At 36.9% G+C, this 13,351-nt stretch overlaps 1 protein-coding gene across 3 annotated transcripts; it reads right to left on the minus strand.

Moving 5' to 3' along the window:
* Positions 4,200-12,387, minus strand: LOC109714107. Of its 3 annotated transcripts, XM_020238553.1 has the most exons (13): positions 11,806-12,387; positions 11,546-11,689; positions 11,326-11,441; positions 10,028-10,182; positions 9,567-9,655; positions 8,674-9,135; positions 6,637-6,712; positions 6,131-6,298; positions 5,564-5,703; positions 5,373-5,452; positions 5,160-5,271; positions 4,682-4,756; positions 4,200-4,575 (listed from the first exon to the last, which is right to left on the minus strand). In XM_020238553.1, the coding sequence occupies exons 1-13, from the start codon at positions 11,893-11,895 to the stop codon at positions 4,399-4,401; spliced, it is 1,884 nt and encodes a 627-aa protein (XP_020094142.1). In that variant the 5' UTR covers positions 11,896-12,387; the 3' UTR covers positions 4,200-4,398. The 3 variants fall into 3 exon arrangements, with proteins under 3 accessions (XP_020094142.1, XP_020094150.1, XP_020094135.1); XM_020238561.1 differs by lacking the exons at positions 8,674-9,135; positions 9,567-9,655; positions 10,028-10,182 and adding exons at positions 7,605-7,693; positions 8,030-8,184 and having other exon boundaries at positions 5,564-5,697; positions 6,637-7,174; XM_020238546.1 differs by lacking the exons at positions 8,674-9,135; positions 9,567-9,655; positions 10,028-10,182 and adding exons at positions 7,605-7,693; positions 8,030-8,184 and having other exon boundaries at positions 6,637-7,174.

Raw genomic sequence — 13,351 nt, forward strand, 5'->3', positions numbered from 1 at the left:
TCTTGATAGATCTTTGGTTTAAAGTATTAAAAAACTAAAGCAAACAGATCATTTGCTCATCGGAGTTTTACTTGCCGGCTTTTACTTTTAGAGTATTTTTTGTCACTATTTCCTAAGTTTAAAATTTAGCCTTCATAACTAGAACGATGACTACAATTCATCTTAAAAGATAATTTAAAAGTACATTAAACCTATGAAGATGTGGCAACTTGAATTTTTACACGGTGTAGCTGGCAATTTTATCAGTAAAAAATCTGTAAAACTAGCGAATCATTTACTACAGTTTTTTTAGATTTTAAACCAAAGATTTATCAAGGTTATCCCATCTAGTATGGATTGCCTCGGCTAGCAGCTTAACTTACAGGATAGTAGTTTTTGTTGAATGTTCGTGCCTCGGGGGGCATGAAAGCTTTCATGCCCTCTGCCTGACTATATATATATATAAATAGCGTAGATCAAGTTTAACGGAACCGATCGCCGAATCGGATGTCTCATCATCGAAAATAACTTACAAGCACGGGGCCTCCCGTACTTTCGAAAGCATAGGAGCCTAGCTCTCTATATATATATATATATATTTGGTACAATAATAAAAGTGCTAATGAAGTAATATTCATGTAATGGCACGTGAGCAATTACCCATTAATTCGTCTCAATTTGAATCAGTCCACTTAAAATAGAAATATTTTATTTTAATAATAAAAATAATTGTCTATACATCTTTCAAAAACTTCAAAAATATCTTTTTTTTTCCAATATATTCTCGTATATTCCTCCGTTATTTTAAAATATTTATTCAGTTACTATCCGTTAAATTAATTTGAATTAAAAATGAGCTAAATATTTACTAGAATTAAACAAATTTAAAATAGCTCTTTCGCTCTTAACTTAAGGGCAAATAAAAAAAGTCGGTGATGATCGAATAGTATATTTGAAAGGACAAAATAGTAATTCATTAACAGAATTTAATTCTAGAGGTATATTTGTAATAGATCGGAATACAAAAAAGATATTTTTAATATTAGCGCAGTAAGAAGAATAAATCAAAAAATCAAAAACTTTTTAAAAATATATAAACAATTGCCCCTTAATAATATCTCGGAGAATAATGATATCAATATACTATTCACTAATATCAGAGTTTTGGCTCAAACTGATCAGATTCATTAATTGCGATTTGTGTGCTGAAACATGCATGAACATATATACATGGCTCTATAAAGGAGAGTTGGGGAAACCGCAGGTTGACACCTGTCCGCCGACCCTCCACTTCATTCTCTCTCTTTCTCTCTCTCTCTCTCACACACACACACACACACACACACATATATATATAGAATTGAGCATCTATGCTTTTAAAAGTACCAAGTCATTGGTGCTTGTAAGTTTTTAGCCCTTGGATTAAGAAATGTGCGGTTAAGATGATGTGGGCCCTCTAGGGTTAAGTGGGTGGTTGGTTGAATAGTATAATCTAACGGGTGAAAATGATCAAAGGATAAAAGTACTTGGTACTTTTACAAGCACCATAGCTAATGTACTTTTAAATTATCTTTTAAGATGAATTGTAGTCATCGTTCTAGTTATGAAGGCTAAATTTTAAACTTAGGAAATAGTGACAAAAAATACTCTAAAAGTAAAAGCCGGCAAGTAAAACTCCGATGAGCAAATGATCTGTTTGCTTTAGTTTTTTAATACTTTAAACCAAAGATCTATCAAGATTATCGCATCTAGTTCAAATTGCCTTGGCTAGCGGCTTAGCCTACAGAGTAGTAGCTTTTATTGAATGTTCGTGCCCCGGAGGGCATGAAAGCTTTCGTATCCTCGGATCGAGAGATATATATATATATATATAAACCATGTTATTATTTTCACGATTACTTCATTATAAGTACATTACCGTGCACTCGTTAATGGGTAATTAAGCAGAGTTAAACTTAGTCAGGAGAAGTTTATCTTTATAAAATAAAATTATTATTTTTATTAACAGATATGTAGAAATTTGAAGATTATAGGTAAGAGCTATAACGAGGCAATAAAACTGAATAAGTCAATGATAGGCAATAACGAAATTTATACTCGATTTATAAATGATCTTAATTTGTTTAAATTTTATCGAGAAAGCGAGAATTGAATTCCCGTTTATTTTTTTCAGCCACTACTAGCTTATCATATAAACTTTCCTGTTTTATCATTAAGTAATTGTCTTAAATTAAGATCTCCATATAAACATTATCTAGCCTTATGTTTTTTCTATAAAAATTATAATCGCGTCATTCTTCTTATTTAGTTTTTTAGTTTTTGAAAAATTTTTATATATTTGTTAACGGGGAATTATTATAGAGCCTCTTATTACTATAGTTATATGATAAGTGATTATAGTCTCAAAACCGAGTTTGACTAGTCTAAGTAATTAACGCTAAACACACGACTTTGTACGTACTTGTATATATGTACCGAGATATTTCCTCTCAACCCCTTTGGCGTCCAACTGTGGACAGGCGGCTGGGAGGTGAAGTAAGAGAGAGAAAGAGAGAGAGAGAGAGTGTGTGTGTGTGTGTGTGTGTGTGTATATATATATCTTAACTCGTAGATACGAAAATTTTCATGGTTCAGTAACCACGAACATTCAAAAATCGGGAACCTAATTCTTTACACGCCAATTCTACTACACCCGGGAGATCCCAATTCACCCACCAACCAACTTATCATATTAGATTGCCCACTTTTACTAGTTTCCTATTTTCATGAACCATGAAAATGTTCGTGGTATCGACAGAGAGAGAGATAGATATATATATATATATATATATATATATATACTCAAGCAGAGGATACGAAAGCTTTCATGCCCTCCGGGGCACGAACATTCAACAAAAACTACTACCCTGCAAGCTAAGCCGCTAGCCAAGGCAATCCAAACTAGATACGATAACCTTGATAGATCTTTGGTTTAAAATATAAAAAAACTAAAGCAAACAGATTCACTAGCTTACCAGAGTTTTTACTGATCAAATTGCCGACTACTACTGTAAAAATACAAGTTGCCACTATCTTCATAAGTTTAAAATGTACCCTTAAATTAACTAGAAAGATGAATACAAGTCATCGTAAAAGATAATGTAAAAGCTAAATTTTAAACCTAGGAAGATAGTGACAAAAAAAATTCTAAAAATAAAAGCCGGCAATTTGATCAGTAAAAAATCCGGAAAGCAAGCGATCAGTTTACTACAGTTTTTTAAGACTTTAAACCAAAGATCTATCAAGGTTATCGCATCTAATTCAAATTGCCTTGGCTAGCGGCTTAACTTACAGGGTAGTAGTTTTTGTTGAATGTTCGTGCCCCGGAGGGCATGAAAGCTTTCGTATCCTCGGATTGAGATATATATATATATATATATATATATATATATCTCTCTCATGANTTTAAATAATACAAAATTTGGTTTCTAAACATTTCTAATTGTGTAGATCAACTTCAATGGTGCCGATTATCAATTTGAAATTCCGATCATTCAAATCGACTTGATAGGACAAGGGTCCCAATTCTATTAATAGGATAGTAGCCGGACCCTAATAACTCTATATACACTATAATCCGATATTATATTACTGTATTAAACCAAACGCGGTAATGTAATATTAATAGTAATTTAATTTAGAAATCTCATATATCTAATTATATTGAAATAATTTATAATACTACATAATACGAATCAAATGCATGTAGAATTTCTAACTGTATGAAAATATTATAGAAAAGAGAAGTGAATTACCTTATAATTTATCAAAATTTTTTAAATTTACACTTTCGCACCTGTAAACATCTTTTATGAAAATTTTGTAAATTTACCCTTTCGCACCTGTAAATATCCTCTCACCTCTTCATTGCCGTCTCGAGCTAAAATTGAGTATTTTTCTTCACGTCTCCATCCCCCTCTCCATTCTTAAGCAGTAGCAGCCATTCATTTTTATATCCATTTCATGGATAAAAAAATAATATCAAAAAATATAAAATTAAATTTCTAAATATTTTAAGTGACATAAATTATATTCAAGAATACCAATCATCGATTTAAAATTTTCATCATCCCAAGTAAAACCAATGGTTAAAAAACTGGTTTCCTATAATAATATTCCAACTTATCCCTCCCTCTATATTATTCGCATTTTAACTATTCATTACTGCATATTTATAGCCCTACAGAATAATTTTACCTCTCCATTAAAATAGTAAATAACACAAAAATGTCACAAAAAGGGTAGAAATATTCGTGATACAAAGCATACAAAGATGGTTTAAAATGCCCTTAAAACCTCAATCGACTAATTTTACATCAATTTCGCAGAAAAATAATTAATGTAAAGAACACGAACAGATAAAACTGTCAAAAATACTATCTATGACTGCATAAGCTCTTCAGCATCATCGCTACAACTTTCGGATGCATCATCTTCTTCCCGGTAAACGATTTCATCGATTTCCTCATCCTCTTCACCATCCTCTTCATCTTCACCTTCTTCAGGCTTAATATCACCCAATGGCGGTATGATAGCATTACTACCGGCCTTATCGATCTGGTGAAGAGGAGATCAAAATATTAACATGTAAGTGTTAAACTTCAGTAGATTTAATTTGTATATGAAAAATTTTCAAAAAATAAAAATTTCAATCGATAGGAACCTGGGCCGTAATTAGCTGAAGACGGCCAGATAGCTTGCGTAATTCTTCGGTAGCTGCACAGTTTACTGAAATCATCTGGGAGCGGAGAAAAAAGAAACCATAAGACATTGCACACCAAAAAGCTAAGGATTGTCATACAAAATACCCCTTATTTACTATTTCGTATTTAAGAATTGGTTTTTTTTTTTTTTTCCCCTATTTGTTTGTCTGAGAACTAGTTTGTGCCAAATGCAAAACGGAATTGTGATTTCTCTCATTTTTTGGATAGTAACTGCACCTTATTATGCCACTAAGCTCCCCTATTCTGTCTTTAACTGTCCTACTAAAGACTCCTTTTATTCTACTTCGATGTCCAAAGTCCTATTAAGCTTATGGAACGAATATTAAACAACAATACAATGAAATTGGGAGAGCAAACCCAAGTTGGTGTACAACCATGAGCATCAGCATTAGAGAATGCATTAAGTTCTAAATGTACCTTCCGCAAACTATCTAATATTTGTGAAGATAACTCTTGCGACGAGATAAAACGACCATGGATGGCTAGTAACCAATATATCCAAGGTAGAATTTGCTTTGCCGAATTTGACCTGAAGAAGAAAAATAGCACAAAAATTTGGTTCCAGTCCCCACTGCATCACCAAGAACAACTGAAATACAGGGGCAAATGTGCAAGTAGAAGTCAGCATACCTTGTTTTCCATGCTGACACCAAGGTTTCCAAAAACTTATAAGCATCATCGTGACTCATAGACAAGAGATGTGCCCTTATCTACCAATAGAGCAATGAGGGTTAGAAACTTCTGTTGACTTAGCTGCAAAAGTAAGTTAATTTTTGCTTGAAAAGAACATTTGACAGGAATTACAATCACAAAATAAAAACCTTCTTTGCTGGGGTGTCGTCATCTAGTGATGTGGTGCTATCATGGTACTTCTCTAGATAAGAACTGGTACTAAGAAGCCCCAACTCCCTCATCCTATCTTCAATGCAAACTGTGTCTTCTTCCATTCTTTGCACTGTCGCTAAATAAGCCAGCAATATTCAGCAAAAAGATGAACTACAGAGCCAAGTTTAACCGTTAAGAGGTAACACCATAAAAACCTTCACTAGAGCATAGACGCATTTTGATTGTACAAAACCTTTCATTACTCCAGAAATTTTGTCAAGTTTTGTTACCATTGGAAGTTTCCATCAAAAAAGCTATAGAATATTCCATTAAGTGAATATTCAATTAGATTACGGAATAGTGGAGAACACTGTATTGAACAGTATCATGTAATGACATACATTTAGCCCTTTTATACCCAAAAGTAAAAAGGCCCATCTATAAAAACGAAATTGTATGAAAACAGATTGTTGAGTTTCTATCTACACTTCTTTTAATCTATATGCTAGTGATCAGGAAAACAATATCAAGAAAAGCTTGCCGTTCATGAGAAGAATACTTACCACTCTTATCTACAGGCAAGGATTTATCATAACTGTGATCAGCCATCGTAATCTCAGTATCTGCAGTTAGTTCTGTCACACGACGATGTTTCCTTTTCTTGTCGTAGGTGTACAACTTTGGAAGAGGCAATATAGCATCTTCTGCATTTGCACGGTCTAGTGCAGTGACTGTTCAAGAAAAAGACGAGTCATTTTCCAGCAAATGTGGAGTTGATGAAAAACATCTACAAATAAGAAACAAAGGAGATTGTTGATGCACCAACCAAGAAAAATTCTGGAACCGAATTGCAAACAGAATTCCAAACAGAGTTGGCCAAGAAACTCATCAAAACCCAAAAAGTTATGGTTTTACAAAAACATTGTTATGTTAGAAATATGTACCTATATACCACTGCAAAATATTATCTACTTACATGTATGTACATGCTTACATGCATGCATGCAAAATACATGTATATTATGTAAATAGATGATTTGGTAGGGATGAATATGATCGTATGTTGCACCTTGATTTTGCATGGCTTGGCCTTTGTGAGGAATGGCAGAGTGACTCACTGGTAAGAGAGCCCCAACTTGAGACACCTCCAACTTTATGTCCGTGCCATACTGGACCAACAGTTTCTGAAAAGATGGCTTCACAACAGAGCCACAGGCCACAAGCACTTGCCCAGAAGCAGGTTTGCCTGTTTCTTGAATTTTTGCAGCAAGAATTGCAAATCCATGATTTCCTTTTGTGAGAGAAGACTCGGATAACATAATCTTTGTAGGCTTCTTATTCCTCAAGTCATCAATGCTACTTCCATACCAGAAATAGCATATGCCCATCTCTGAAATGGCCAAAACATATATTCCTGCACCATCACTGCCCTCTGTATCCATGCACTTGCTATCCAGAAAGATAGGTGGATGGTCCATTGAGAGAATACAGGTCGCACCCTCACTTTTAACAGCACCGACTTTCCAAATGGCGATGTATTTCTCACCGACTCCAGATGATAAAATATACTGTGCGTCCTCGCTGAAAATCATGCACCTTACGCTGACCTAAAGAGAGAACAGATCATAGATTAGCTGATAGAACTGACGGTTAATTACAATTTCATCCCTTAAGCTTAATTTAGATTTCAATTTACTCATCCAAGAAGTTTCATTTCTATTAACAAATTTGTTCTTCAAGGTCGATTTCAATTTCACCCTCAGATTTTCAAAATTATGAAAGCAAAGTCTAACTTAGTACTGACATGCACCCTTTATAGATGGTAGATTAACAAATGTATTCAAACTGTTATGCAGAACAAACTTCAGGGACTAAATTATTACAATTGAAACTATGACAACGAAATTGTAATGAAGGTCAAACTTATGTAACTAACTTTCTAATCAACCCTAGATATAAATGCATATCGAAAAGGTTAAGACAAGTAGCAAGGAAGAGAAAATAAAAGTCGAAGTAAGGGCACTAAATTGCACACACCGGATGCCCAGAAAACTTCTGAATCTTCTTTTGGTTAGAACAATTGAAAGTTTTCAATTGACCAGCAGCTGTGGCCAATATCTTTCCATCTAATGAAGAAAATAACATGAGTCAACCAGAGTATACAGAAGATAAAAGTAAATTGTTCTTAAAAGTTTGAAATCTTAAAAGAACTTCTGTCGTTACGGAAAAGCACAATGAAGAAAAATGGATTTCGAAGGTTCGCTGTATCGTAGAATAGGATATGGGCCATTCAAAAGGCATAATTTAACAACTGTGTATCTCAAATATCTTAATATACAGAAGTGTTGAAGTCTGTCCTACATGGCACCTAACCTAATGAAGGTGAAGCAGCACTAAATTAACCTACAAGGGTAGCAGAGGGGAGGAAAAATTTAGAAATGATTATATGAACAGTGCAGTACCTGAAAAAACACACAACGAGGATATTGCCTTTGTAGACGATCTAAATCTGCCCAAAACTTTTCCTGTAGAAATATCAATCTGGCAGACCATACCATCAACACCAGCTGTATAGACGCACAAGCGGTTTATAGAAAAGGAAACAGCTGTTACACCCCTGCAATTTAAACCATTACACCACTTCAAAAAAGCAAGTCTGGAAGATCTCAAAGTAGTGGAAATGTAGAAGCTAGGCGTCACGGACACTGACATGGGACACGACATGACTTGAACACAGCGACTCGGCAACTTTAAAAAAATTAGGACACGGACACGACATTAACACCGCTAATAAAATATAATATTATTCATATAGTAATATATTTTTATTATATATAAAATATTAATTTTGATAAAATATTATTATATTTCTCATACGAATGAAAGTTAATAAAATTTTCATTGATAGTTCATAAATTTTAAGAAAAAAAATTCTTCCCCATACATAATTTATTGATATTGTCAAAAAAAATTATATGCATTCATCAAAAAGCGAAAATATTTATTATCGCACATTACATATGCATAGAAAAAGTAAAATAAAAATAGATATATATATTTTTTAATTGTATGCGCTATGGATCAGCANAGTCCCAACTTGAGACACCTCCAACTTTATGTCCGTGCCATACTGGACCAACAGTTTCTGAAAAGATGGCTTCACAACAGAGCCACAGGCCACAAGCACTTGCCCAGAAGCAGGTTTGCCTGTTTCTTGAATTTTTGCAGCAAGAATTGCAAATCCATGATTTCCTTTTGTGAGAGAAGACTCGGATAACATAATCTTTGTAGGCTTCTTATTCCTCAAGTCATCAATGCTACTTCCATACCAGAAATAGCATATGCCCATCTCTGAAATGGCCAAAACATATATTCCTGCACCATCACTGCCCTCTGTATCCATGCACTTGCTATCCAGAAAGATAGGTGGATGGTCCATTGAGAGAATACAGGTCGCACCCTCACTTTTAACAGCACCGACTTTCCAAATGGCGATGTATTTCTCACCGACTCCAGATGATAAAATATACTGTGTGTCCTCGCTGAAAATCATGCACCTTACGCTGACCTAAAGAGAGCACAGATCATAGATTAGCTGATAGAATTGACGGTTAATTACAATTTCATCCCTTAAGCTTAATTTAGATTTCAGTTTACTCATCCAAGAAGTTTCATTTCTTTTAACAAATTTGTTCTTCAAGGTCGATTTCAATTTCACCCTCAGATTTTCAAAATTATGAAAGCAAAGTCTTAACTTAGTACTGACATGCACCCTTTATAGATGGTAGATTAACAAATACATTTAAACTGTTATGCAGAACAAACTTCAGGGACTAAATTATTACAATTGAAACTATGACAACAAAATTGTAATGAAGGTCAAACTTATGTAACTAACTTTCTAATCAACCCTAGATATAAATGCATATAGAAAAGATTAAGATAAGTAAAAAGGAAGAGAGAATAAAAGGCGAAGTAAGGGCACTAAATTGCACGCACCGGATGCCCAGAAAACTTCTGAATCTTCTTTTGGTTAGAACAATCGAAAGTTTTCAGTTGACCAGTAGCTGTGGCCAATATCTTTCCATCTAATGAAGAAAATAACATGAGTCAACCAGAGTATACAGAAGATAAAAGTAAATTGTTCTTAAAAGTTTGAAATCTTAAAAGAACTTCTGTCGTTACGGAAAAGCACAATGAAGAAAAATGGATTTCGAAGGTTCGCTGTATCGTAGAATAGGATATGGGCCATTCAAAAGGCATAATTTAACAACTGTGTATCTCAAATATCTTAATATACAGAAGTGTTGAAATCTGTCCTACATGGCACCTAACCTAATGAAGGTGAAGCAGCACTAAATTAACCTACAAGGGTGGCGAGGGAGAGAGAGAGAGAGAGAGAGGGGGGGGGGAGCATAAGCAGGAAAAATTTAGAAACTATTATGTGAACAGTGCAGTACCTGAAGAAAGAGACAACGAGGATATTGGCTTTGCAGACAATCTAAATCTGCCCAAAACTTTTCCTGTAGAAATATCAATCTGGCAGACCATACCATCAACACCAGCTGTATAGACGCACAAGCGGTTTATAGAAAAGGAAACGGCTGTTACACCCCTGCAATTTAAACCATTACACCACTTCAAAAAAGCACGTCACGAAGATCTCAAAGTAGTGGAAATGTAGAAGTTTTCTTTCTTATCTAATTTAATATTTATCACTAAATTACATAGATCGGCAAGAGAATTCTGTTATAGCACAAAAACACTAAGTACTAATTAAGGCTCTGCTCACTGTAAAGTAACATTCACATCCATGGGTAGGCGGGCAATAGATAGAGACGCTCTTGCCAGTTCTATATAGGGGTGTAAACGAGCCGAACACGAGCGAGCTGGGGTCGGCTCGTGTTCGGCTCGTTTATTAAACGAGCCGAACACGAGCTGGCTCGCTAAAGTATCGAGCCGAAAAATCCAGCTCGTGTTCGGCTCGTTTATTAAACGAGCCGAACACGAGCTGGCTCGCTAAAGTATCGAGCCGAAAAATCCAGCTCGCATTCGGCCCGAACACGAGCTGGCCAACGAACAATAAATTAAAAAAGATTAGATTAAATATATATAAAAAATAAATTTATAAAATCTTATTCATTAGATTTTGATGTAATAGTTGAAACTTTACATATAAATGAGTCTTTTTATAATTAAGCACACATTTATATTTTTATTTTGGTAAAAATTAAATAATAAAAATATATATTATATATAATTATTTATTTATATATAAAAATATAAATTAAATAAATTATATAATATAAAATATATGTATTCGAGCTGTTATCGAGCCAAACACGAGCGAGCTAACCTCAGCTCGTGTTCAGCTCGTGTTCAGCTCGTTTATTAAACGAGCTGAAAAATCCAGCTTGTGTTCGGCTCGTTTACTAAACCAGCGAGCCAATCTCGAGCTCATTTCGAGCCGAACACGAGCTGGCTCGCGAACAGCGAGCTGGATTGCCACCCCTAGTTCTATATGCACTACAAAATAGTTGTCATTAAAGGACTATTATTGTAGAGTATACCAGGCTTTTGGTTTGAGTTCCTCTCAAAATGAGCCTGAGAAGGCATTTCTTCACCTTGAACAAGTGTTAGAGTAATAAATCCTCATCAGCTACAAGCGGGCAAGCAACACATAGCAGCAAAAACAACTAGCACAAAATATAATCATACACTGAACCTAATTGGTTTTCAATGCAGTTAACCAACTTACCCAGGATGGCAATCATTAATTTTCCATCTCGATTGTCCCGTCGAGACGTCGAGCGCCAAAACACCACCGCCTCCTGTCCCGAGCACCAACAAGGAACCTCCACCCTTTCTCTTCTTCTACAAACCCCACAAACATCATCAGACCCAAACACAAACACCTTATGGGCATAACCTAAAACTCCAAAAAAGAGTCCCATCGTTAGCTTCCATCAAAAAATTACCTTGCTTTGCAACTGCACCCACTTCATGCAAGTGTAATCCAACGCAAGATGGCCACTTTTCGCCTCCGAGAGCAATCCCGAATCGCCGGACGCCGCGAAATCCGGCAACTGGGTCTGTAACTGACCTTTCAAAGTATCCCAGATCTAAAAACATAAAACCCACTAATTATCACCTAATTGACCAATAAATTTCACAAATTTCTCTCATAAATCACCAAATAAAGGAGAAACTGAGAAGGAAATGTTAAGTAGAGTCACACCTTGATTCGGCCATCGCCAGAGGTGATGGCGAAGAAATCCGAGGAGGGGCTAAAAGAAGTGAGGAGATCTCTGATGTTGGGAGAGCTCATCCTCTTCCTCTTCCTCCTCCTTCCTCCTCGATTGGGAGCTAATAGAGACGATTAGGGCACGATAGGAGAAGAGGAGAGATTAGGGTTAAGAAAAAAGAGAGGGTTTTGGGAGCGCCGGAGGGAGCGGCGGCGTATGAGTCTGTAATGACCCTGAAGAATAAATGGTAGAGTAGTACCAGAGAAGGTAGTAAAAATAGCAACTTTACGAGTAAAATAGGAGAATAAAAATGGCAGCAGCAGAATGGTGAAGGAGCGATCTCAGTGGGGTGAACCGGAGGCAAGGGCGTTCAGGCGGAACTCAAGCGGGCGACGAGGAAGGGCGGCGTTGCGGCAGCGACAGCCTCCCCGGCGACGGTCTCCCTCAGTACAGCAGGCGTGGGCCGCGCTCTGGAACCCGCCGCAGGCCTGCTTGATGCTTGAGCCCCGCGGCGATGGTGCGATCGGCGGCGACGGCGATCTGCGAGTAGACGGTGGCGGTGGGGGAGATGGGAGAAACGCGAAGGGGTTGGGGAAGANCCAGCGCCTAGGCTCCATTGCATTAACCATTGGCTCCGATCTCTCCATTCCTTTATCTCTACCTTTAACCCTAACTCTATCTCTCTTCTCTTTATCTCCATCTCTCTATCTGTCTCTACTCCTAACTCTCCACTCCCAATCCCTTTTCTCAACCCTATCTCTATTCCCTATCTCTTCTTCTTCCCAAACCTCTTCTTGGAAACCCCCTCTTTATCTGATTAAGTAAAGTAAGTATGGAAACAAGTATAATGTATGAACATAAATATGATGGAACTTAGGTACGACTTAACTTTTGATTGATTTGAGACTCCCGAATTGTTGTTTTACTGTTTTACTCTACGACTGCCCAACCCGGCGGTAAGCCCTATCAACCCGGGAAGAAGACCCGAAGGGCCAGGTATTGAGTACCATTAGCCCATTCGCCCGCGTCCCGAACAGGAAGAGGCGTGGTAGGCCTTGGGCCGCCAAGAACCCAAGCGATTAAAAGGGGCTAGGCTCCACACCGGGGAGGCTAGGCGATCGGGAGAGGAAGCAGGGTTGCTGTACCTAAGGCAGCCTGGAGGGCAGCGAGATAGGCTCGAAACTCCTACGGGATTGAGGCAGCTGGGGTGGTCTTGAGGCGGGCCTGGAGGAGAGTGGTCTAACGAGGCTGTTCGAGCGGACTCGGAGAAACTTCCGCGAAGAGCAGCCTGGGAGGACGGCGTGGAGGAGGAGAGGTGGACGACGACAGGAATAAGAGGAAGATTGATCATTTCGACAATGGAAATGAAGAGAGGATGTAGATTGATGATTATGAACGATAGAAGGCCCAACAATGTGGACCTCGAAGCCGCTCAAGGTTAAAGCCGTTCGGAACTTTTCCGTACGACACTATAGACGTTCTTTAAGTTTTAAACTCGACGTTGTACGGCTTTTTATACCCTACCGGCACTATAGCCCT

This window comes from Ananas comosus, linkage group 1 (assembly GCF_001540865.1).
Source record: "Ananas comosus cultivar F153 linkage group 1, ASM154086v1, whole genome shotgun sequence".
NCBI lineage: Eukaryota > Viridiplantae > Streptophyta > Magnoliopsida > Poales > Bromeliaceae > Ananas > Ananas comosus.

What these genes read in the sequence shown, in the direction of transcription:
- LOC109714107 (XM_020238546.1), bottom strand. Translation starts at nt 11,895, where the DNA reads ATGAGCTCTCCCAACATCAGAGATCTCCTCACTTCTTTTAGCCCCTCC. An exon ending in GGGTGCAGTTGCAAAGCAAG is followed by an intron (nt 11,442 to 11,545) that starts GTAATTTTTTGA and finishes TGGGGTTTGTAG; the next exon opens with AAGAAGAGAAAGGGTGGAGG. An exon ending in GTGTCAGCATGGAAAACAAG is followed by an intron (nt 5,272 to 5,372) that starts GTATGCTGACTT and finishes TTTCTTCTTCAG; the next exon opens with GTCAAATTCGGCAAAGCAAA.